This window comes from Acanthochromis polyacanthus, chromosome 11, assembly GCF_021347895.1.
Source record: "Acanthochromis polyacanthus isolate Apoly-LR-REF ecotype Palm Island chromosome 11, KAUST_Apoly_ChrSc, whole genome shotgun sequence".
Lineage (NCBI taxonomy): Eukaryota > Metazoa > Chordata > Actinopteri > Pomacentridae > Acanthochromis > Acanthochromis polyacanthus.
This window is the reverse complement of record NC_067123.1, coordinates 38,427,644-38,454,814: the sequence shown is the minus strand read 5'-3', so window position 1 is coordinate 38,454,814 and position 27,171 is coordinate 38,427,644. Positions and strand designations below refer to the sequence as shown.

General features: G+C 40.2%; 2 protein-coding genes across 4 annotated transcripts in view; one reads left to right on the top strand and one right to left on the bottom strand.

The window, feature by feature from the left end:
• rps5 (ribosomal protein S5) overlaps window positions 1-19,638 on the bottom strand; it is a 256,311-nt gene extending 236,673 nt beyond the window's left edge. Inside the window, exon 1 of the mRNA XM_051955780.1 lies at window positions 19,619-19,638. Within this exon, the coding sequence (XP_051811740.1) occupies window position 19,619 (1 nt within the window). The 5' untranslated portion in view covers window positions 19,620-19,638. The remainder of the gene's footprint in view (window positions 1-19,618) is intronic.
• The window catches only part of LOC110961995 (oxysterol-binding protein-related protein 10), a 133,088-nt gene that overhangs the window by 83,190 nt on the left and 22,727 nt on the right, over window positions 1-27,171 (top strand). For all 3 annotated transcript variants that reach the window (XM_051955778.1, XM_051955777.1, XM_051955776.1), the window contains 2 exons: window positions 23,379-23,528; window positions 24,980-25,478. In XM_051955778.1, coding sequence (XP_051811738.1) covers window positions 23,379-23,528; window positions 24,980-25,478 — 649 coding nt within the window. The remainder of the gene's footprint in view (window positions 1-23,378; window positions 23,529-24,979; window positions 25,479-27,171) is intronic.

The following is a 27,171-nucleotide window of genomic DNA, read 5'->3' as shown; positions in this document are numbered from 1 at the left end:
TTCTAGAAATTATTTTAAATTTATAGTTTTCCTAATTTACAATCTGCAGTTAATGTTTTTTCTGGAATTTTTCCACTTTGAGGACCGGATTGGACCCTCTGGAAGACCACTTTTGGACCACGGGCCTCATGTTTGACCCCTGATTTAAAGTGTCATTTTATATCAACTCTTTCTCCCATTGAACAACAGAAAACGCTTCATTATCAGCGTGTTTTTTCTCTTGCAAAGCTCTTTTTGTTTCCCACATTTTCCTAAATAACGTCCTGCTGCAGTGGAGCTCAAGGTCGGTCCTCGCTAATCTTGGAGTTTTGCCATTTTCCCTGTAATCTAATGAACAGTCTTTGAGAGCGAGGAAGAAAATACATCACCCCAGAATAATAAAGGTTTGCCGTTTGAATTATGTAGCATTTGATATTCAGTATGCAGCCAGCAGGAGTAAGCACAGGAACGCTGCGTGACTGTGGGGGAAATGGAGAGGAAATTGCTGGTGCTCGCAGAAGTGTGGGATGCATTTGCAGCGGCTCCGGTGCCGTCGCTCGCCACATATTAGACCTGTCCGCTGCATTACTGTAGATATGAGCTGCTGCTGCTGCACAGTTAATGACAGGCCTTCAGTCGGCTCTGCACCGACAAGAAAAGAGGACATTTCCCTTCTGTTTTCACTGTTGTCCTTCCTGTGTTCATGCTTGTCTGCTTTTGCACAATTTCTCTGTGATTAGATGGATTATTTCTCCCTTTACAGGCACAGATTCTGCTAAAAGTCTATATTAAATGGCAGAAATGCTCCAGACGGGCACAAAAGAAAAGCATCGATCAGCTCGTAATCTGTGAGACGCGTTATAAAGGCTGTCTTCAGATGCAATGTTTGGATCAGAGAAAGCAGAAAAAGCCCGGAAAGAGAGAAAAGATGCTTCATCCAGGATGTTCCAGACAAGAAACAGACGTCATAAATACAGAGCGGAGAGTAATAACAGTTCTAAAAATCCAAATAAGCTAACAGTCCTATCAGATGAGGGTTTATTTTCTGTTTCATGCCTGCATTTTGAGCAAAATTCTTGATTTTTCTTTGCAGTGTAGAAATTATATTCTTAATTCCCTCCAGCAGAGAGCAGCAAAGTCTTCTTCTGAATCCCTGAGCAGCTCCTCCGTGTTCAGAAAATCAGAAGAATCCTCAAACTCATTTCAGTTCAGGTTCCACATTCAGCCCAGTCTGATCTGAAGAGCGCCGGAGCAGTAAAATCACAACATAATAACCTCTAAATAACGGAGAAAAAAATGCAAAAAGAGAAACAAGGCGACAAAAACATGAGACAAACGAGAAAAGTCAGACAAGCAAGACAGCAAACAACAAAAGCAAGACAAAAATATGACAAAAACGAGACTTAAAACGACAAAAACGAGACAAATGACACAAAACAAAACAAAGAAGAAACAAAAAATTAGTCAAAAAAGTTACAAAGTGACAAGAACAAGACAAAAAACGACAAAATCAAGAAACAAAATGACAAAAAGAAGAGAAGAAACACGAGCGGGACGAAAAGGAAACGCAAAACGACAAAAGCATGACACAAACGACAAAAGTCAGACAGAAAACAACAAAAGCAAGACAAAATATGACAAAAATGAGACGCAAAGCAACGAAGAAACGGACAAACGAGACAAAAGACAACGAATAAAGCAAAACACAAAATAACAAAAACCAGACAAAAAACACAAAAAAGGAAACACAAAACGACAAAATGAGACAAAAACAACCAAAACAAGACAAACTGTTACAAAAATGAGACACAAAACGACAAAAGCACGAGACCAACGACAATAGTCAGACAAAAAACAACAAAAGCAAGACAAAAATATGACAAAAACGAGACTTAAAACGACAAAAATGAGACAAACGACACAAAACAAAACAAAGAAGAGACAAAAAATTAGACCAAAAAGTTACAAAGCGACAAGAACAAGACAAAAAAAATGACAAAATCAAGAAACAAAATGACAAAAAGAAGAGAAGAAACACGAGCGGGACGAAAAGGAAACGCAAAACGACAAAAGCGTGAGACAAACGACAAAAGTCAGACAGAAAACAACAAAAGCAAGACAAAATGTTACAAAAACGAGACACAAAATAACAAAACAAAGAACAATCTAGTATTTTACTTTATGATCCAAACAACTTGTCATGGTCTAGAAATGATTTAAAATTTATAGTTTTACTCATTTACAATCTGCAGTTAATGTCTTCTCTGTGATTTTTACACTTTGAGGGCCGGATTGGACCCTCTGGAGGACCACTTTTGGACCACGGGCCTCATGTTGGACACCCCTGGTTTAGAAGTTGTCTTTCATTTTTTAAGGATTCACAGGTTCTAGCTCCTCTGAGATTTTTGCATGTTTTGAATAACTCTGGGTTCCAAAAATACCTGTCTGATCATCGACAAAAAGTCAAATAATTGAGAAAATGCCTAGCAGATGAGTAAATACAGTGCATCCAGAAAGTATTCACAGCGTTTCACTTTTTCCACATTTTGTTATGTTACAGCCTTATTCCAAATCGGATTCAATTATTTTTTTCCCTTAAAATTCTACACATAACACCCCATAATGACAAAATGAAAAAAGTTTTTTTGAGAGTCTTGCAAATTTATTAAAAATAAAAAACAAAGAAATTACATGTACATAAGTATTCACAGCCTTTGCCATGAAGCTCTAAATTGAGCTCATGTGCATCCTGTTTCCACTGATCATCCTTGAGACGCTTCTACTGCTTAATTGGAGTCCACCTGTGGCAAATTCAGTTGATTGGACATGATTTGGAAAGGCACACACCTGTCTATATAAGGTTCCACAGTTGGCAGTGCATGTCAGAGCATAAACCAAGCATGAAGTCAAAGGAATTGTCTGTAGACCTCCGAAACAGGATTGTGACGAGGCACAAGTCTGGGGAAGGGTACAGAAAAATTTCTGCTGCTTTGAAGGTCCCAATGAGCACGGTGGCCTCCATCATCCGTAAATGGAAGACATTTGGAACCACCAGGACTCTTCCTAGAGCCGGCCGGCCATCTAAACTGAGCAATCGGGGGAGAAGGGCCTTAGTCAGAGAGGTGACTAAGAACCCCATGGTCACTTTGTCAGAGCTCCAGCGTTCCTCTGTGGAGAGAGGAGAACCTTCCAGAAGGACAACCATCTCTGCAGCAATCCACAAATCAGGCCTGTTTGGTAGAGTGGCCAGACGGAAGCCACTTCTTAGTAAAAGGCACATGGCAGCCCGCCTGGAGTTTGCCAAAAGGCACCTGAAGGACTCTCAGACCATCAGCAAAAAAATTCTCTGGTCTGATGAGACAAAGATTGAACTCTTTGGTGTGAATGCTAGGCGTTTTGTTTGGAGGAAACCAGGCACTGCTCATCACCAGGCCAATACCATCCCTACAGTGAAGCATGGTGGCGGTAGCATCATGCTGTGGGGATGTTTTTCAGCAGCAGGAACTGGGAAACTAGTCAAGATAGAGGGGAAGATGAATGCAGCAATGTACAGAGACATCCTGGATGAAAACCTGCTCCAGAGCGCTCTTGACCTCAAACTGGGGCGGCGGTTCATCTTTCAGCAGGACAACGACCCTAAGCACACAGCCAAGATAGCAAAGAAGTGGCTTCAGGACAACTCTGTGAATGTCCTTGAGTGGCCCAGCCAGAGCCCGGACTTGAATCCAATTGAGCATCTCTGGAGAGATCTGAAAATGGCTGTGCACCGGCGCTCCCCATCCAACTTGATGGAGCTTGAGAGGTGTTGCAAAGAGGAATGGGCAAAACTGCTCAAAGATAGGTGTGCCAAGCTTGTGGCATCATATTCAAAAAGACTTGAGGCTGTAATTGCTGCCAAAGGTGCATCAACAAAGTATTAAGCAAAGGCTGTGAATACTTATGTACATGTGGTCTCTTAGTTTTTTATTTTTAATAAATTTTCAAGAATCTCAAAAAACTTTTTTCATGTTGTCATTATGGGGTGTTGTGTGTAGAATTTTAAGGAAAAAATGAATTGAATCCGATTTGGTATAAGACTGTAACATAACAAAATGTGGAAAAGGTAACGCGCTGTGAATACTTTCCGGATGCACTGTAACACACAGACATGACAGCATGCTTTTGTGTGTGCAGCAGCAGACAGGAAATGAGGTGTATTTTTGGCTGCGTTTCATTTCCACATGTAATAAACTAAAAAGCGAAGGTTGTGGTGTCTATATTGGGATCATAGATGTGCAGGTGTCGTATTCAATCTAAGAACTAAAGCTGGAGGTTCAGAGAGGAACAGATGACAGAGCAGAGGGTGACTCATGGGCTGAGAGACTTTTCCTGCTGAACAGACTGAATCAGAGCTGAGATCTCTGCTGCTCGTTACGGGTTTCTGTTCACACCGACTGGATATTTGTCTGTTAATAAAGATTCAGGAAATGTCGCACAAAATGAACAAATTCAGACGCTAAATAAGTCTTAGAATAGTGCACTTGTGGGTTTGACTCCGCATGAATATCTAAAGATACACAGCTTTAGTTATAGCAGGGGTGTCAAACATGCGGCCTGCGGGCCAAAAGTGGTCCTCCAGAGGAAGAGGAACACAAGTGAGACAAAAATAACACAAATGATACACAAAACGACGAATACAGCAAAACACAAAATGACAAAATTAAGACAAAAACACAAGCGAGACAAATAGGAAACACAAAACGACAAAAACATGAAACGAATGACAAAAATCAGACAAACCACAGACAAAAAAACGACAAAATTACAAAAATGAGACACAAAATGACACCAATGACACACAAAACAGCGAAAAAGGCAAAGCTCAAAATTACAAAATTAAGAAAAAACACAAGCGAGACAAAAAGGAAACACAAAACGACAGAAGCATGAGACGAACGACAAAAGTCAGACAAAAAAACAACAAAAAACAGACAAAGAATTACAAAAACATCACAAAATGACACAAATGATACACAAAACAACGAATACAGCAAAACACAAAATGTCAAAATGAAGATAAAAACACAAGCGAGACAAAAAGGAAACGCAAAACGACAAAAACATGAGACGAACGACAAAAGTCAGACAAAAAACAGAAAAAAAATTACAAAAATGAGACACAAAATGATAAAAGAACAGTCTAGTATTTTACTTAATGATCAAAAAAACTTGTCATTTTCTAGAAATGACCTTAAATTCATAGTTTTACTAATTTACAATCAGCAGTTAGAGTTTTCTCTGTAATTTTTACACTTCACAAAGTCGTCCCACGGATCGGTTCGGACCCTCTGTGGGGTCCACTTTTGGCCCGTGGGCCGCCTGTTTGACATCCCTTACTGTCGCGTATGTGCAAACGGGCAGTTGATCCGGTAGTGGCAGAACTTAGACCCGATGCTCCTGCATGCTGAGGGAAGCCAGCTGAGGTGATTCTGTTAAGGATGCCTTCTGGGCTCCTCTGCTTCCAAGTCTAACAGTTAGCTGGAAGGATGGAGGCCCTGAGGCTGATCCACGACTCGCTGGAGGGATTTTATCTGCCATCTGGCCGGGGAACAGCTGCGGATCCCTCAGGACGAGCTGGAGGAAGTAACTTCTAACGCTGCTGAAGCTCGAACGGATTGATTTGAAGAAGGAATGAATAAATGAATGAATCTTTGTTGTGTTACTATCACAGTTTTTCTTCCCTGCAGTCCTTTGTGATAGGCGGCAGCCTTTGTGTAATGTGCTCAGCAGCTCAGAATTATCGTGCACGGTTAGCTTGAGCGGGCGTCTGGTCGACTCACCCCCGAGCGTGAACGGTGTGCAGCTTATTTTATGTTTTGTGTGAGGCTGGATGAGCATGCATGCGTGTGCCTAAGCAGTGTGTCTGCACCGGCTGGACTCCACATCCTCTCATCAGATTCTGCACCGATGAAACGGCTCAACATAATTTATACACAAAGGGCTCAGACTCGGCATCTCGGTCCAGTTTGTCTAATTTTTTGAAGAAGCGGGGCAGATTTAGGAGGTCTTCCCGTCCCCATCTGCTTTTCCATTCATGAACATTCAAGTGATGCTTTTTTTGAGTCTGTGAATTATTTGTAGCAGCTCTGATGCTGCATCTAGGTCAACTCCCACCTCTTTTTTCCCTCTCTGTACTGTAATAATCTGCAACGTCTCTGCTTGTGTCGCTTCACAGATTTCATTCTTATGCTAAACCTGGACTTCTGGCAGATAACTCTTTCCTCATTTAGTCATAATGAGCAGTAAATACATCAGAGCCTGTCCAGAGATCCTTTTAGCCAGGGGTGTCAAACTCATTTTGGTTCAGGTTCCACATTCAGCCCAGTTTGATCTCCAGTGACCAGTTAAATCACAGCAGACTACACTATAAATAACCACAACCTTTGTTTTAGTGCCAACAAGTACATTCTGAAAATGTTCCCATTTAATTAATTATCTTTTTAGAAAACATCATGAACAACCTGAAATCTCTCAAGAAAAATAAATTCAATTTCAACAACATTTTGCCTCAGTTTAACGGTTACACATTACAACTTCCAGATCAAAGTTCATCTACAAAGCATTTAGTCACAGCTATCTGGAACTGAACAATGTAGTATTTTACTTTATGATCAAAACGGCAAAAGTCAGACAAAAAAAGACAAAAAACACAACAATAGCAAGACAAAGTCTTACAAAACTGAGACAAACGACATGAAACAAAAAAAACAGACAAAAAATTTGCTAAATGTCACAAAGCGACAAAAAAATGGACAAAAGCTAAGCAAAAAAAATCACACAAATGACACAAACGTGACAAAGAATGACAAAAAAGAAACAAAACGACAAAAACAACACACAAAACAACGAATAAAGCAAACGCAAAATGACAAACGCAAACACAAGCGACAAAAAGGAAGCATAAAACAACAAAAATGAGAAACAAAACGACAAAAACACGAGACACAAAATGGCAAAAAGCAACAAAAACAAGGCAAAATATTACAAAAAATGAGATAAATGACACAAAACAAACCAAAAAAGAAACAAAAGTTTGACACAAGAGTTACAAATCGACAAAAAATGGATGCAAACGAGACAAAAAATGGCAAAAAAAGGAACAAAACGGCAAAAAAATTAGACAAAAAAAGACGTGAGACAAAAAGGAAACACAAAATGATAAAAACAAGAACCAAATGACAAAAACGATAAAAAAAACAGCAAAAAATGAGATAAAATATTGCAAAAATGAGATGCAGAATTACAAAAGAACAATGAACAATCCAGTGTTTTACTTTATGATCAAAACAACTTAGTTTGACAAATTTTCAACCTGTAGTTAATGTCTTCTCTGTAATTTTTGCACTTCACAAAGTCGTCCTGCGGGCCGGATTGGACCCTCCGGAGGGCCGGTTTTGGCCCGCGTGTCGCATGTTTCACACCAATGCTCTTAGCAGTTTTAAGCACCTTTTAAAGCAGCTAATTAGCCTGCTGCTACACGGTTCTATACCTTTTTGGCTCACATAAACACTCATGAACTGACCGATGCTCCTGCCACTTGTAGCTTTGAGATAAATGCCAAACGAGGACCCAGACTGGAACCGCTTAGAAGTTGTAACTCAAAAGCTGTTCTGTAACTCCCTGGCAGTTGACATTCAAAACATCCGTGACATTTAACAGGAGGAAGCGGCGCCCAGAAACACACACACACACACACACACACACACACACGATTGTTACTTCAGTAAGTAGGCCCATCAGTTTATTCAGATACCTTCTGCTCTTTCAGGCTCTTTCTCTCTTAAACACAGGATGGAGAACACCGACAGGAAGCTCACTGACTGCTGGAGTAAATGTCAAATAATCGGACAGCGGGTAGAGGAAGTGATTTTGATTTGGCTGCCTGAGCGAGAAAACACACCTCATCAGCTGCAGGCTTGACGGTGAAAATACCACACTGATGTAAGAGAGGTCAGAGGCTAACAGGCTAACAGCCCAGTGATGGTGATTAGCAGGATCTAGTAATGTTGTCTGCAAGTACAAGAAAGATAACAGGAGTTCACGACACCTCTGGGGTTAAATACATTAAAAAAAAAAAAAAAAGCAGTGGTTTCCATCAGGACGATGCTCCCTAAGCAGGAACTGAGAATCAGCCTGACTAATTATTGAGGCAGATATTTGGCATTTTTCTGATTGTTCGTATTGATGTTTTTATTGTCTGATTGTAGCTCAGGGGTGTCAAACATGAGGCCCACGGGCCTAAAGCGGTCCCCCAGAGGGTCCAATCCGGCCCTCAAAATGTAAAAATTCCAGAGAAGACATTAACTGCTAATTGAAAAGTAGTAAAACTATAAATTTAAAATATTTTCTAGACCATGACGAGTTGTTTTGATCATAGTTTAAAATACTAGATTGCTCATTGTTCTTTTATGTCTTGTTTTTAAAATATTTTGTCCTATTTTTGTCTAATTTTTGTTGTTTGTCTCGTGTTTTAGTCATGTTGTTTCTCGTTTTTATCGGTTTGTGTTTCCTTTTTGTCTCCCTTGTGTTTTTTGTCTTATTTTTGTCATTTGCATTTTGCTTTATGTGATGTTTTGTCAATCAATCAATCAATCAATCAATCAATCAATCAATCAGTCAATCAATCAGTCAATCAATCAATCAGTCAGTCAGTCAGTCAGTCAGTCAGTCAACCAATCAGTCAGTCAGTCAGTCAGTCAACCAATCAGTCAGTCAGTCAGTCAACCAATCAAACCTTTATTGTCATTGCACACTTTCATATACAATGTGTGTCATTGTGTGTCATTTTTGTCATTTTTTGTCTCGTTTGTGTAATCGTTTGTCTTGTTTTTTTGTCAATTTTTTCTCGCTTTGTAGCTATTTTATCAAATTTTTTTGCCTCTTTTTGTTGACGTTAGCTGCTTTTACAGTGGCAACGACTATGCTAATGGCTAGCGACCAAGTCAGAAGGCAATCGTAGATTACCCATAAAACTTGTCTGGAAAACAGTAACGAATAATACTTTAAGATATGGGCCTTAATGGGCAATAAAACATTCTTACCAAAAATCGTTATTGACCCTGAAAAAATGCTATCAGTTGACTGCTAGAATTTGGGGAGCACAACAAGGAATTGTCCAGGGTGTCCCATGCCTTCGCCCTAAGTCAGACAGACTCCAGCCCCTCCGTGACCCTAATGAGGATTAAGCGGTGTATAGATAGTGGATAGATGGATATCAACTGGTTAATTCAACCCAGAGTGACTGAACTTTGCTTTGAGCTCCTTCATATGAAATTCTTGGTACTGGCTTTAAATGACCAAACATGGAAAAGTGCAGAGATGCTCATTTCCCACACGAAGGAAAAACTGTAATCCTGAACCAACATTAGGGGCTTCAGACGATAATACAGGCCAAAAGCAACATCATTGCTGCAGCTAAATGCCAGAAGGAACAAACGACAAATAACTGCCAACCATGTGAATGCTAACCAGGCTGAAAAATTCAACTTTCTCATGAGCTGATCTGACTGTATGGGATTCCATATTCTGTCACAATAATGCGTTATTTTGATTGACTCTTCTGCAGTGTGAGGTCTTTTTAGCCTTATTCTTTCAGCTGCAGCTCTGGCAGTGTTAAACTCTCAAGAGCAACTACAGAAGAAATATAAAATCATCACCGATAAGAAAGCTTACAGCAAATCCTACGAGGTCAGCGAGGACGAGGCTTTAGTCCTTTATCAGTCTCAGTTTTGGCATTATATCACGATACAAAGGCCCATGGAACAATGAAACTACTTTGAAATTTCTTTCTCTCCCATGAAAAAAAGAATAGAAAAAGGGAAGAGTTCCTTCCACTGAGAGTTTATGTCTTTTATATCGGTGCTCGGCAGGGAAAGAAAAGGGTTTAGATGGTATCTGAAAAGGCCTACCTTTCTAAGAGAACTTTTCAAGTGCATTGAGCTTCATTGTATCTTCTAGGAATGGAGGTGGTATTTTCAAAGAGAAAAGATTAGTCAGTAGGCATCATTTTTATATGTGCTGAGGAACTGGTTAGATGTGCAAAGATGCTGTGTCCGGACTGTTCCAGGTCAGAGGTGTTTTAACAGCATAAAGACGACCTACTCAACATTTGATTGGTGTGCCGCTGTCCCATTTCCTCATTATTGAGCAGTAGAAAGGTATAAAAGCAGCTTACATTGTTCATCGACTTAATAACACATGAAGAAAAACAAAAATGACACTTGAACTTGTATGTGACCCCAAAAAGATGATGCAAAAATAGCAAACACTAACTTACAATTTGTATTTACACAGAACTCTCCATTGCATGAAATATTTTACAACTAAGCCTATGTAATGATAAAAGCTGATTTAATAAAGCTGACTGATTAGAAGGTTGCTGGGCTGACAGAATGTAAAACAACAACTGTTTTGGTAAACCCAGCATGGAAGTGCAAAAAACCGCAGTTCATAAAATGTCCACTTGAGGCAGCCTCCAGCAGCGAGTCAATCTCCATAGACTCCCATGTTAAAAGGCCAAACTTCATAGCAGAAAAAAACATGTTTACAGCCCGGTAAAAGTAACAGTTTTGGTCTCTATAGCTAATTTTACTGTTGAAGACAGTTATATGAGGGCAGAATTTTTATATAGCTCAGCCTTTAAATTGTATTGAGGCTTCAAGTTAAGTGTATTGCTGCTTTTTGTGACATGTGGGTGCTGACATAGGACCGTCCATGACAGCATGAAGGATTCATATAACTTTAATGCAGTCAGCGGTTATTTATCAAGCAAAATACAGCAAACATACAGTGGTTTTTATATAAATTTTCTCTCTTATTCTTTTGGATTGCTGGTTTTTAACAAAGCAAGTTATATAAAGATGCCATCCTACCTTGGGAAATGGACACAACTTTGCAGACAGAAACAGATGAATCACACTGTAGATGCTCGCTCTCTGCTGTTAAAAGTCAGTTTCTTAATCTCAGTCGAACCGTGCACATGCTCACTGCAGAGACAGACTTCTGAACTGTAAGTAACTTTAATCTTGTTCACTAAACAAGATGGATGTCAGTACACAGCTCTTTTTATGTGGAGTTTTTCGCCCAAAATCAGCCCTCGGGTCGCTGCCGCTCAGCTGCTGATCACGCTGAAGACTCTCACATGCAGCAGAACAGACAAAGACGTAAAGTTCAGGGTGGAGTTTACGCTCTACGTAGGCAGAAGCACAGCAGGAAATACATCCAGTCAAGTAAAATCTGACTTTGAGCTGGGCGGAGACGAAACATTTCACTTGCATTTCCTTTTTCTCTCTGCAGATTGTTCCCAAAGGAGCAGAAATCCGCTTTAGTTTACCAGCTTCAAAGGCAGAGCTGGAAAGAGGACACATCTTTGTGCTTCTTCTGTTTAATGGGAGCTATAGACTTCATGTAAATGCAAATACATATATTATGTACATTTGTTTGTGCAGAGAAAAAAAATCCAACAGTAAAAACCAAACAAAAAGGGATGTGACATAAATCAGCATAATGAGCGCGGCGTTAAGCTCGACCTCACCATAGATGCAGTCACTTGTTTAACTGAGTGAAAACAGTTTACATAAAAGTCGCTGAAACTTCAAGAAAGTGGAGGAGATGTGAAAGGTGTATTTTAATTGAAATATTAACTATTTAAAATACACATACAAATGACACAAACAAGGAACAGCAGGAAGATAAATCTTGTAAACGCTGTCCCCTGTGTTTCATTAAAAAAAAACAACAAACAAAAAAAACAAATAACAATAAGCAACCTTTCGAACCCCACTCCTCACCAGGTCAACACAAGTTAGGCAAACATAATCACAAACAAAATATATATATTTATGTGTCTTACTTATACCAAAATGATCATTTTCTCTATATTCTGACATTATTTTATCTTTAAACATTTTTTTTGAATTTGTAGACACTTGAAATGTTGATGTTTAATCCTAAACATCAACATTTCTCAAACCTAAGCAATTAGTTTTGGAGCTTTAAATGAGCTAAAAGTTGGCTAAAAATAATGATTATTTCCAAAAACTACATCTTAAAAACATGATCCCACACGGAACATGAACCCGTTACGTTAGCTGATGTTACGTGGAGCTGTTTCAAGAGAATTTTCCAAATATATTGATATATTGCAGGTTATCTTTTTTTGTTTTTTTTTTGGAAAAAGGTCGTAATGCACTAAAAGAGGATTGGACACTTTGGTAAAATATTCTTTCCGGAGAGAAAGAATTATTGCTCATTTGTGGAAACTTTCTGGACATAGAGCTTTGAAGAACTGGCTTTAAAACACATGAGAAAACTTTTGGGTACTAATTATTTACTTTATTTGATTTAAATGTCAAATGGTAGGTGTGGAATGAAAATTTGCTGTAAAAAAATCTACTTTTTAGTGAGATTAGTTAGCTTATGTAGTGCTGTACCTACTCCAGATTTGTCCAAGACTGAAGCTAGAACCACAAAACTACATCGTTAGCGTATAATGACACCTTCTGCTCTTCCCTTGTTTTGTTCATTGTTTAATAGTCTCTCGTTGGATGGTTTGATAGTGTGAACAGCAGCGGTTATTAGAGGGCAGATCTGTCTAGTAGAGCAACTAAAGGGAAAGTAACTGGAGATGATGTAGTTCGTTGGCACTGAGGCCTGAGTTTGGATGTGTAATTTAATTAAGGAGATTAATTTAAGGCGAAATCCAAACTGCGAAAGGCACATAAAGACACAGTCCTCATCTTTGCTTCTAAAGTGATAAGTATCTCAGAGTGTTGACTGTCAAATTATGTTTAAAGATCTTGGAATATTGCAGCTTCTCTTTGATGAATCCTGTCTGATCCTGAGATATAACTGTTGGAAGAATATTCCGTCAGCGTGTTGTCGTAGGGATTAAACTAGCATTCTGTTATCTACATGCAGTAAGCTCTTTGGACTATATGACTGCAGATCCAGTGAATTATTTGTCCTTCTTATGAATAAAGGTAATAAAGCTGGTGGGTACAGAATTATGTTACCATCCAAGTGAACTGCATCATTCAATACGCGATTCAGGGACGGTATTTTGGCGGGAAAGGCAGCCATTTTGAAAAAGCGGCAAAATCTGAACCTGTTACAGAATTAAGTTTGATTTTCAGTCATTGTTTCTTTTTGTTTTTTTTCCTTACATGTTTTCTGGTTCAGTTCAAGCACAAAAGTTACAGGTTAGGTTAAGGAAATGATCACGTATTGTTGGACATTTTCACACGCCAGAAAATTGGCTAGGTTTAGCAGGAGATGTCAGGTTAAACCCTTTTAGTGCATATTTGAAGTGTCTACTCCATTTTTTATGTTACCTGGGTGACAAGTTGCGCCCCTTCTGATGCATGACTGGTTGGATGAAAAGGACAGTAAAAAACAGTGGTAAATATGTGGTAATATATGTTTCAAACAAACGGAACCGTTCAGAAAATATGTTTCCTTCTCAACACAACTGAGAAAGTACTTCAGTTGTGTAGAAGTTGTGTGGAGATCTGGTTGAAATGTGACTTTTGGAGGCCGTAAAAGCAGTGGAGCTTCACATGTCTTGCACGGTTTCTGCCGTTTTTTTCTCGTCCTAGAAAGCAGACACTTCTGGAGGTGGATGTCTTCACAGCAAAATGTTTAGAAGCTGAGTCTCATCCACCTATAGTGTCCCTCTCAGATGTTGTTTTGACAAAGAAACGGGCGAAGGTGGAAGCTTTGGTGACGGGGGATGAAGAGGACAGCTGTTGAAGGAGGGCAAGACCCTCAAAGTTGTAGCCTGAGAATAAAAAGGGGGTCTTTGAAGTGTGAGCCGACTTGCTCTATCTGAGGCTTTCTGCAGACGCCCACACATTCCTCCAACGCTCGGAGAGGAAGACGGAACAGAAAGAGACAGAGAGGTGATATAAAAAATCTATCGGGAAGGAGGAGGAGGAGGAGGAAAGCATGCGGATGGATGAGGAGACGGCGAAGTAGAGACGATGATGAAACAGAATAGCGGATGGCATGAATGAGGACACGAGGGAAGGGAGGGTGAATGAAAGAAACGGTGACGGAGACGACAGCGCGAGGGCGGCGGGAGAGAGAGGAGAAATGAATCAAACACAAGATTGGAGTCAATTAAAGGGAAAATGGATTTAGGAGAGGGATTTAGGAGGAGAAGCAGGAGGTGTAGGAGGAAGCTGTGACAGCAGAGGACAGGAGGGGGGAAGTGAGGATGATGAGGAGGTGAAAGTGGAAAGAGATGCAGGGAAACACAGCAGAGGGAGGAGAGGGAAACGTCACTGGGACTTTCCCTCAGCTCCTCTCTGCCTCCTCCCTGTTTTTTCAGAGTGGGTGGTGGGCAGAGAGGAGAGAAGCTCTGCTAGTCACGCACAGCCGCTCACCAGCTCCACTCGGCCGGTCGCGCTACAAAAAAATAAAAACATAAAAAAATAACAGGACTCCTTTAAGACGGCTGCTCACTCAGGCTGCAAATCCAGATGAGGAGGAAGACAGTTAGTTTTTTCTGAGAGGCCCATCAGAGCTCACAAGACCCAGATTTGGGCAGGTTTTCCACTGAGAGAACGTCCTCTTTAATTGGATTTTACACTCACTGAAGCCTCGTGCAGTCGCCATCCTGTTTGTGGAGCTTCAACTTCTCTCCTTTTTGCTGGATTTTTTTTTTGTGTGTGTGTGTGGCGTTTACCTGAGGTGACTCCACTACTTTACTTTTTCTTTCCCTCTGTTTGGAGATGAGGTCCAGCTTCATGCAGGTCAAGCCTGTAGCGACACAGCAATGCAGCGTGAGTGTTCACAAAGCTCGTGTTTGTGTTTGCATCCCTTGCATCTCTTTCAGATTTGGGGTGAGGAGTGTAGATGCAGCCTCAGGGGTTACCCGGTGAGCACCGAGCGCATTTTAGCTGCAAACGTCCCTGATCTGAAACGGGGAAGCAGAGTTTTCCTCCAACACAGAGCGCTGTTGTTGACTTCATGCATTATAGAACAAACTAGCCAGCGGGGCTTGTTCTGGAGATAAACAGTTTCAGCGGCTGAAAGAAGTACTGGCATGTTTTTTTTTTTGAGATGGAAAAAGGTGAAATATCAGCCTTCTACTGACTGATTCATACAATATCGAACTGAGATTACAAAAGAAGTGACTACAATTGTGTAATATGACAGCCTTTTTGAGAGATTAAAGAAATTCCTTGAAGTTCTGATAAATACAGTGCAGCTGAGTACATTTACATAAGTACTGTAGTGAAGTGGGATTATTGGGCACTTTCTGCTGCCTAATACTCTGCATTTTAGAGGAGATTACTCCACTAAACTCCTCATTTATTTGACAGCTTTACTTACTTTTCATGTTCATAGTATTATTACTAAACTTTAACTAATAAAAAGTAATATTGCAAATTATCCATCTGAATTTCAGGCAGTTTCTGTGCATTTTTCCCTCTCTGTGGGCTCATTTTTTACTGTAGTATAAAGTCCTGCAGCTCTATGGAAACAGCACAACCATGGCGAGAAAGTAAAGGAACTCGAAAATGTCCTCAGTGAAAAATGACACAGTTAGAACACCATTGATCATAAAAAAGGGGAACTTCTTTTATTATTTGTTGTACAAAAAGTGCATCATTTTCAAAGTGCTCACAGGTATGACCAATACTGAAAATAATATGGACTCCACACACACTATAGATCATTTACTTACATTTTTAATCTGTTTTTATACTTTGTGTGAACACAGCCTGCAGTTCAGCCTAAAGGTCCCTGAATTTTCTGGTCACATGACTGTTGGTCACAGATGAGTCACTCATGGCTTCACTGTTGTGCAGAGGAGTGCACTTTTTTAAAATTTTTTACAGAATTTAGTTATTACTAAAGGCTTGTTTGCGGTGAATTTTTAAAAGAAACGTGGGATAAAGTGATTTTAAATGAAAAATCACAATTTTAATTTCAGTTTTTTTATGGAATGTCACGTCACAGATGATTAGATCAAGGTCTGTTTGGAACTTCAATTACATTGTGATGCTAATACTTCTTGGTTGGCATCCTTCAGTCTTGGCAGACTATGGAGTAGCGTCGTCTTGGGTTGTGGTTGAAGAGCAACTCTTGGAATTGCTGTGAAGTCCGACCCGGGATTCACATAGACGGTGGCATGTTCCCCGTGTTGGTCCTACACAGACCTGTAGCTGGAGTGTCCTCTCCAGGACGCTAGCCTGGGCACGTGTATGGAGAAACTGGGGTGCCCACTTTCCACAATCCCCCTCTCGGTCTAGTTGGCGTGATCCGAAGGAAAGGTGTGGCCAGTCGGCGCCAGGTTGACTGCAGGAGTTGCCGATTGAGTGTCCGGTGGAGTGCTCAACTGCCTATGCGTCTCCACTCCAGTTTTTCTGTCGGGGTTGTCTCCCTTTAACCTGGCAATAGCCAGATTAATAATTGTGTAGTACTTGATAGTACTCCACAATATCAATCTGGGACCGCTCCATGTAAATCCGTTCGGAGGAAAGAGGCACGGATTGGACAATGCAACAGTATGTCCCGCCTCTGACAGGTTTGTTTTTAGCCAATCGCGGGGCTTCTTTACAACGAGCGGAGCCAATTGGTAGATTGGTAGATTAAACTCTTACCAAACATCTTTACCATCCAGAAATGCGCAAAGCGCCTCTCGTTGTTCTTCCTTCAAAGAAGCGATAGGAGATTCAGCTAAAACTGACTTAATAGCAGCATCTACACGATCGCTGTCCTCCGTTGCCATGTTTGTTTTGATCTACTGGCGCTTGGTGTCGTCTTCACACCCGGATATCCCGCCCATTATCCCGCCCCACACACGAATACTGCTGCGTGATTGGCCACGAACCAACTTGGTGCTGTACGAAAAGTGAAGGCAGGAGCGGAGCAAGATGGTGTCTTGAGAGATTTGTGAACTCACAAATATAGCGAGAAATCAACTTGCTGGCAAAGTTAGTCTCCCTTAACTTTTTACCATCACCTGGATACCCACAAGGCAGTGGGGCTATTTAACCCATAGCTGGGGGTCTGTTCATGGGCATCAGGGCATGTCCACACGCCGGTGGGCCTGCATGCCGCATGTCTGGGGGCAGACCTCCTCCGAGTCCCCTGTAGTTCAGCCTGAGGCCGCAAGGTGCTCATTTACCGTGTGTCGCCACAAGGAGGCACCACATGGGGCTTGCTGAAGGAGAGGCTATGTACTGTCAGGAGAGACTTATGCACTCGGCTCTCTTTTCACAAGTGCTAGCCAGCGGTGTTAGTTGGGAGCGAGGAGTAACAAGCAAGTTACACCACACTACACTACACTAACACACTAGACGCATCACAACAGCCATTGAGAAATACTTCTTATGTTGTGAAAAAATGTAACCTATGAAGTATGTGGCCTGATTTGAATCCAATAGAACCACTTTAGAGTGTTTTAAAGTTAAGGTAGAGCAACAAAAGCATGCCAGCAGTCACTAGAGAATGACAGAACATGTTAGACATGCAAAGTGTAAAAAATAAACCATTTAAATCTCTGTATTAACCGTACTGAGCTTTGTTGAATTGTGGACTTTAACATGGTGAACTTGATGAAATTATTTTAATTTTTTCATCTTCTTACTTTCAACCCAACTTGGAAGTGCTGCAGTTCCGTACAGGGACGCAATTTAGAACAATTTGACATTTAAGTGACACTGCACACTCACTTCTGTTGTAACAGTGCATTTCTGAAGATAACCTAGTGTCCCTCTCTGCTTAAAATCGACTTTTTAAGCTAGTTGACATGTCCACGTGATGCTTTTTATATGCTAGATGAGTGAACAACATCGCGGCTGAGCTTTTCTACCTTAAAACTGCAGCGCAAACGCAGATTAGAACTAGAGTTTCATACGTAACAAATCTGACCTAAAGCGTCATGTGTGCTCTAGTTGAAGGTCTTTAGTGATCAAGGAGAATGAACAGATTTGATTTTGCCATAAAAATGAATGTAGAGTAAGAAAAACTCCGAACTCACAAAAGTCAGCTGAAATGCATTTGTTTATTTAAATTTTACATGTGTTTAGTTAAAATGGAATTTTTCGACACTAATTAGTTATTACGTGCGACGTGTCACCAGTCAGACCAGAAAGAGGTTTCAGATGCATCCGGGTCAATGTAGCCCATATTAAATTCCTTTCTGTAATCAGAAATCAGTTTTAAAAAATCATAATATTAATCAGAAAATGAGGCTCTATTCCAGTAGACTTTGGTTTGACCGTGATCCGAACCTTCTATGGGTTTTTCTGTAACCTGAAGATCTGAAAGTTGTATTAATGTCTTGTTGTTTGATCTATAAAGCTTTAATAAGAGACTGATCAGTCATTAGTCTACATTTATTAATAAATCCCTGTAAATCTGCGGCCTCCAGTAGCTACAACACTCACTGTTCTGCTGTTCTGTCTCTGATAAGCATTCTTTTTGGATACCATCACAATGACCCAGAAAACTCAAGCTTTGTCTCCCCATATGTGCATAATTAAATCTTATAATTATGTAACTTTTTATAGCAGCAGCAGACTGTGCAGGCAAAACAGTATCTTATTAAAAGGTAAATCTGAGATATAATGCACAGATTCCTGCAAACAAGCATGTTTTTTTAGCCATTTTACAGCAGAATCTAATCTTTTTTCTTCTGCTACACAATAGTAAAATGAGGTATTTTGTGCTGAAAACCTTTTAGATTTATTCCCCATCTTCTCCTCCTCCGCTCTCCCTCCACATATTCATGATCCTCATCATTTGAGAGACATTATTATCCACTTTTGGACAAGTTAAACTGCAATAAAAAGTCTCAGTAAATGCCAGCCACTAAGCCCACCAAGATATCCACTCGAGGCTTCTCCGCAGAGACGTCCTGACCTCTTCAGCAGTAATTTCCTGTTTCTGTCAGGAGCCTCTTTAATTAGTTAGAACCACTGAAATCATAACAGCCCTCCCCGCCTCCCCTTTCACTTCTATATATATCACTCTGCTCGGAGAACCGACCAGCTCCAGGGACTCCTGTACGTGTGTGTTCATGCGTGCTCGCGTCTTCTGTGCAAAATGTTTCGGTGCACACAGCGTACTCGGTGTGTGCATGTGTGAGTGGATATGTGGAGCTGTTGGCATGCATGCATGGAATGAAATATTCAGGTGAAAGGCAGCCACTCTGGTCCTGAAAATCTCTCGTTTTTCCTCTGTTTCCCCCCCCCACTCTGCAGGAGCTCCATATGCAATTACCCGACCAAGAGTTCAGATTTTCCCCCTCACAGTTCCTGCTTATTTTGCTTTTTTTGTTCCAGCAGCTCCACTGAAATAAATTATCCCCTAGTTGGAGTAAGGGACACACATGTATCTGTAAGTGTTCCTACGTAGAATCACAGGGAGGATAAAGAGCAGAGGGGCGGTGCAGGGAGCTGTTGTTGCCCACAGGCTTGGGAGCACTTTCTGCATTATACATCAACCCCTTTCTTGTTTTTTTTTTTCCCCCTGTCTTCCTTCCTGCCCCAAGTTGCTGCAGGAGATATCAAAGGCATCAGCTCTTCTTTAAACTCCACCGGATCCGTTTCCAGTTGAATGATGGAACACAAGCGAAGGACACGACTTGTGTCCGCTTTGACCGGCGAAGGTCGACGCTGAGGAGCAAACAAGAGGCACTCAGGGTTCACAGAGACATGTACTGCTGCTGTATGAAGCGCTGAAAATGGCTGAATGGATGCGAATGGGCCGCAGTGAAAAATAAACTAATAAGTGGTAATTGCTTGCCTCCTCGGGTATTTCTAGGCCGCTGCTGTCGCGGGTCATGTGCTGCCGTTTGAATGAGTTGCGTGACCTTAACAATGATACTGACAGTTGAATGTTGGTGGAAGAAAATTACTCTGGCTTCCTTATTCTGGCCTTTTTTAGAGAGTCAGACTGAGCTGCATTTTGTTTGTGGAGATGTGGAATAGTTAGCATGGCCGGATTCCAGATAGAATACAGAATCTCCTCGGCAGTTTTAGCTTTTTTGGGTCGTCTTGTCAAAGCTGATCATCTAGCTCATGGTGAAACGTGTAATGACTTCGTTGGTCCCATAGACTGTATATATAGTGGACGTAGCATCTGGCTCCAGAATTGAAACCAACCCGGAAGTGTCAAAAACTTGCCATATCACGCTGTCCGCTCGGGCTGGCTCCAAAAAGCTTTTTCTCCATAGACCCCAATTCATTTTTGGAAAAAATAAAATTTGATAGACTGATGTTCTACAGCTCAGGATTTTTTCCCGTTAGTTTTCATGGTCAAAATGAGAGATCAGGTGGCCGATCTTAAAATAAATCAATACTGAATTTTAAATAAATCGTTAAAGTTGGCGGAGCCAGGGGGCGTGGCTATACTTGATGGACAGCAACAGAAGCCTCTGCGGTAAAATGTGGGCGGGATAAGAGAGTCCTCAGCCAATCCTGCCCCGAGTTGCTCTCCGGTCCAGTCTGTTTGATGACGTGTTTTACGTCACTGGCTCCAAAAAATCCAAAACGGCGACCAGGAAGTAGCAAAATCCGGGCTTCATTTTCTCGGCATTGAAACCAACGGGTGACGTCACAGTTAGTTGACGCCTGGTTGGTCCACAGCCCAGAACGTATTTTCACAAAAAAAGGCTGCAAAGTTGTGAAGGTCTTGCATTTTTAGGGGCTTTTTCTGAGTTGAGATTAACTAGAAAACAACTGGAGTTGAGTAAAGGAACTTCATTTTAACCAGATAGATAAGAAACAAAATGCAAAAGAGATAAGCGTAAAATTCACTGTACAGCCAGAGATGAGGATTAGAGTGTAGTTCTCTTTTTTTTTTTTAACCAGGTTTGACCACCAGTTGATATTTTGTGCAGGCATAAACTAACCGTGACGTCACCCGTTGGTTTCAACGGCGAGAAAATGAAGCCCGGATTTTGCTACTTCCTGGTCGCCGTTTTGGATTTTTTGGAGCCAGTGACGTAAAAAGCGTCATCAAACAGACTGGACCGGAGAGCAACTAGGGGCAGGATTGGCTGAGGACTCTCTTATCCCGCCCACATTTTACCGCAGAGGCTTCTGTTGCTGTCTATCAAGTATAGCCACGCCCCCTGGCTCCGCCAACTTTAACGATTTATTTAAAATTCAGTATTGATTTATTTTAAGATCGGCCACCTGATCTCTCATTTTGACCATGAAAACTAACGGGAAAAAAATCCTGAGCTGTAGAACATCAGTCTATCAAATTTTATTTTTTCCAAAAATGAATTGGGGTCTATGGAGCAAAAGCTTTTTGGAGCCAACCCTAGCGGACGGCGTGATATGGCAAGTTTTTGACACTTCCGGGTGGGCTTCAATTCTGGAGCCAGATGCTACGTCCACTATTTATACAGTCTATGATTTTGTGCTGAATGTAATCGTGCTGTGGTCGGCTCTAGCTGTGTTATGTCCTTGTAAGAAGAAAGCCATTCTCTGGTTGACGGTATATGTGAGGTTTTCCAGCGACAAGCGATCATCCTCTTGGCTGCTGTGAGCCCAGCCAACAGAAGACGCCTGTTATTTATCGTTAATTTCAAAGAAAAAATGTCATAAAGTAAAAGTAGAGATGTGAACGAGGAACAGCTCTCTCCATTAAATCAGAGAATATACTTGAAATGTTCTTCCATAAACTGCCAAACTAAATGAAAAAATGTACTGATGGTGTTGCCTGGATCGAAATCCCAAAATGGGTTATTTTTGAGCTTCGTTTGATGAAGTCTTTGAGGTGTAAAATAGGACCGATGGATGCATTTATAGTGAATCATCTGATGGTTTGGATTTCTAGATGAAATGGTAATATTTGGTAATATTTATAAAGATTTTGTAGTAAACCTGTTGACTACTTTATATTAAATAACTCAGAAAGCCTTGGAGTCTTTCCAGTGTTTTCTTCAGGAGGAAATGACATCATGTGGAGCAGGTCATGTGATCTGGAATTAACACACTTCCTGGAGAGGTGTTTTTGTAACGGGGAACTTAGTGGAAAATGACTTTCCTGACACAGTTATAATTCCTTATTTTCCATCTAAAATTTGATATATTGCAAAAAAAATCTGTCATGATTATCTCAACTTATTGAAAAAGAACACAATCCAAATTATTTCTGAATCAGCTCATTTTATTATTATTTAGCTCATTAGAAGGTGGTTGATATTAAATCAGGACGGTTATTTAGTTGACCTTTTAGTGATATCCAGTCATTTTTTATTAATAAGTGATTGTTTCCATAATAAGTACTGATAGAATTTGTAAAGACATGATCATAATGAACATAAAAACATGAGTTTTCTTTGACTTTAAATAAAAATGTAGATAGATATATCCCACGGACTTCAAAAGTCCTTTAATTATATATTGACCCAGTTAATATTGAAAAAGGATGTATTTTAACCCAAATCCCATCTAAACCTAAACCTAACCATGTATGTTTTTGCTGCCTTAACTAAATCAAACAGCATTTCCTGTGACCTCCGCCTCCTCCACTGTCCTTCATTTTAAACTGGAAAGCTCCTACACATACATCACATATTGACTTTGGTGGCACCAACAACAAAAGTGGCCTTGTGTGTCTCTTTTAGACACCAGCAGTTTCAACACAACAGTTATATTTGATAAAAAATAGTACAAAAATCTATGTTCTCATGAGACTCAAGCTCTAGTCTTTTGGAAAAAAACAACAACTTTTGTGCAGAAAATGAAAGAAACTCCCCAAGTCATGTGATATAGATGCAGTCAAATAAAAAGAATAAGACCAAATGAAGGCAGGCATCTCAAAGTATTACAGCCTCTTTTTATGAAACTAATACACCAGCGTTACTATGCCATATTTAGTATGCAACTGCACCGGATATTCACCTCTTAGTTTGATTTCTGCTTGATGAGAAGCCTGACAATAGTCCAGATTGTTCTGTCAACAAATTCCATGAAAAAAAACAAACCAACAGCGGATTAGTCCCACTGACCTGAATTGTCTGCGCTGACAAGGCAGTTATATCAGATGATTCTGTGTCACAGAGCTCCATTTTTATCCAGAAACTATGAAAAGCAAATCATTAAGACACCACAGTTGCACGGGGTGATGCATTTCTTCATTCAAGCACTTTGTGGCAAACCTAAATGCTGTTCTGCTGCCATTGATACTTACAGTTTTGTATTGAGCCACAGCTGAATGAAGTCCCCCATACATGCACTATTTACTCCCATTTGAGTAATGTTTACTGAGAACTACAGTCTAAGTATTACATCTACAGTCGTAATTAATGTGCTTGAACAGAAAGCTTTTGACTTGATTTAAGCTGTCATTTATACTGACAACGTGAATTTTCTCTCTTGTCTTTGCAGCACCACCCGGGGCTGGAAGACATCAGCCCGGCCGAGGAGGTGACGGACACGGAGGACAATGAGGAGGAGGACCTGGGCGTCCTGGACGACCAGCGGAGCATCATCCTCCACCTGCTCTCTCAGCTCAAACTGGGCATGGACCTCACACGGGTACAGAACACTCAAACACCCACTCTCCAGCTGTCAATTCTGAATGTTTTGTACATTTAGTTCAACATTCAACATTCAGAGCTCCAGAACTACACAAACTCACATGAACTGAACAGAAGTTTGAACTAGGAGGGTTATGTAAGCCGGTGTAGAGCGACCCAGTGGTAGATTCCTGAATTACTTGACTAGGGACTGTCCGGGTACATTTGCTGTGCTTCATCAGTTCGACGGTGTCTTTGAACTCATCCAGCTTCACCTTCTTGTTCTCGTACACTTTGATCATCTCAGTAACGTTGAGTTGGTCAAAGTTTACCTGTATAATATCTATTTTTCTACATATACTGGAATATGTGCCATATCTTTATTTTTCTACTTAAAGACAGATGTGTCCAATATAGACAATAATCTGTGCAGTATTAATACTTCTCTTGGTGTTTGTATTCGTAAGAAATCTGTGCAGTTCCGCTGATATGTGCAATACTGTTCTGAACTAGTCATTATTTATTTTTGGACTGGTGCTACTTAAATGTTTGCACTATCCCTATCGCTGCTGTAACAACACAAATTCCCCCACTATTGGATTAATGAAGGCTTACCTTATCTTATCTTACCCTATTGTATATTGTCTTATTGTTTATTATCATATCTTATCTTCTTTAATCTTATTGTAGTGTATCCTAGCATATCTTATTGTATCATATCTTATTTATCTTATTGTAGTGTATCATAGTAGCGTAACATCGAATCTTATCATCTGTTATCTTATTATAGTGTATCATAACCTATATCTTATTGTATTGCAACTTATCTTCTGTTATCATAGCATAGCGTGGCATATCTTATCGTATCATATCTTATCGTTGCGTAGCATAGCTTGTCTTATTGTGTCTTAGCATATATTATCTTATCGTAGCATATCTTATCGTATTGTAGTGTTAGTAATCTTATCTTGTCATATCATATTTTATCGTTGCGTATCTTAGCTTATCTTAATGTATCGTAGCATATGTTATTGTATCATAGCATATCTTATCCTATCGTATCTCATCGTAGCATAGCGTAGCGTATCTTATCTTATCGTAGGATATCTTGTCTTGTCGTAGCATATCTTATCGTAGCGTATCTTATGTTGTCATAGGATATCTCATCGTATCGTAACATATCTTATCGCAGCATATCTTATTTTATCGTAGCATATTTTATCATAGCACATCGTAGCATTGCATATCTTATCATAGCATAGCATATCTCATCGTAGCGTAGAGTAGCATTTTATCTTATCGTAGCGTATCTTATCTTATTGTATTGTAGCACATCTTATCATATATTATCTTATTAGTGCATCTTATCTTATCTGATCTTATCATAGCACAGCGGAGAATATTATATCGTATCTCAGCTTATCTTACCAAAAACTCATGAAAATAACATTTTTTGTGTCTCCTTCCCAGGTGGTGTTGCCGACCTTCATTCTGGAGAAGCGATCACTGCTGGAGATGTACGCCAACTTCATGGCCCACCCAGACATGTTCCTGTCGATCACAGCCGGAGCCACAGCCGAGGACCGAATAGTTCGCTTTGTGGAGTACTACCTGACCGCCTTCCACGAGGGCCGGAAAGGCGCCGTGGCCAAGAAGCCCTACAACCCCGTGCTGGGGGAGACCTTCCACTGTTCCTGGGAAGTTCCTCGGGACAAAGTCAAGCCTCTGGTCAGGTCGAACCAGGGGTCATCCAGGGAGCCCGGCAGGGGCCCGAACAACGCTCAGCAGGGTGACGATTCACCAGGAGACTGCTACAGGGTCCGCTTTGTGGCCGAGCAGGTTTCCCATCATCCACCGGTATCAGGGTTTTACTGTGAGTGCCGGGAACGGAGGATGTGTGTCAACACCCACGTGTGGACCAAGAGCAAGTTCATGGGCATGTCTATAGGCGTGTCCATGGTGGGAGAAGGTGAGTTCATATACCATTTAATCTAAAACGCCCAGTTAAAAGATTTAGCTCTTCAAAAAATTAAAACCTGCCTAAGATGGCTGCACAAAAACAATGTGAGGACAATACACAAACACAACACTACAGCGTATAAAAGTGAGTTACTGTCATTGGTGGATTAACATAAACAGTTCCCTAAGTAATGTTTTAATGCTGTAGGGGTGGAGCTGATTTTCAACACTTATTATACCATTGAATAACCTGTTTATAAGTTAGTCAAACAGTATGTGTTATTTAAGATAATTCCATTTGAAAACTGTAGTTTTCCCCCATATTTAGCTCACATTTCAAGTGAAAGTTACAGAGCATTTTAACTCTTTTTTGCTCAGTGGTTTCTACTTGCAGTGTTTTGTTGTGTGTTAGAGGAAAATATCACACATTTATGAAATATTGATAAATTCCAAGTTCAGCACAAACACGAAAAATATCACATATATAATTTAGTAAGAATATTTAAAGAGCATCTTTTGTTACTGAGTTTCAAGCTGCTCGACAAGGCAGATGTTAAGATAAATGGGATACGACCAAGTGGACATAACAGCAAATGTATCAAAAATACAATGCAAAGGATTAAAAAACACAAGTGGACCAACGTAGTAAAGAATGAAGTAAAATATATAAGAACAAATAAAATAGCCACAATAAAGCCAGTCAGAAGAAGGTCTTATGATAAAAGAAGGGTTTTGTTGACACTGATGCTGCCAGTCTGAGATCCTCAGGGAGGGAATTTACAACTCAGACAAGATCACATCTGATCACAAGAGAACAGTCATCAGGTTCCTGCCAGAGTACGTTAAGCAACAATCAGGCCCATCAGGAGTTAAGAGAACACAAATGTAAGACAGTGTGAGGCTTTAAAGCCAGTAAAAAGAAGCAAGCCCACTCCTGCTGGAACGAGTTAAAATTTAAGATTTTTAGCATAAATTGAAGCCTGTGGGTGCTTCTATTACAGATACTGGAGTGAAATGCATTACAACGATCGAGTCTTGACTTGACGAATGCTTGAATGACGTTTTCTAAATCTGAAAACGGAAGAAAGGTTCTGACCTCAGAGATCAGCCGGAGCTGGAGGAAACACCTTTAATCACGTTTAATTCAGCACTAAACTGCAAGAGAGTCATTCCATCTCATTTCAACAAATCTGAGGAAATTTTGTTGCATGACCTCCTCTGATCATCTCCAAACTTTTTTTTTAACTATCCCAACATAAGAATAGATTACTTGCAAAGTTTTAACATCATATGATTGCTATTTGCTAAGTTATAAAATATTTAAATCCCTATTTTTCCACTCGGAAATTGATATTTTAGGTAGAAAGGCTTGATTTAGGAAGATAATACTGGGAACTGACTGATGATATAGACTTACAAGTGATCTGAAGGGTTCAAACACCTTAACAATAGAGCAGGAAAAAAAATTTGGAATGAATATACCCATTTCTCTGTGGTACAGGGCAATTTAAAAATTTGGCGAAAATGGCATTTTTCAAGAATTTAGGCATTTTTTTCACAAATTTTAATAAGTAACAAGGTTCATATGTTATAAAAATCTCAAAGTACCTTAAAGTTCTCTCTAACCTAAAAATATCCAAGAGCTAGCTAGTCTCCTTAGACCTCAAAACGATGCCTATTTATGAAACAGACTGAAAAAACAC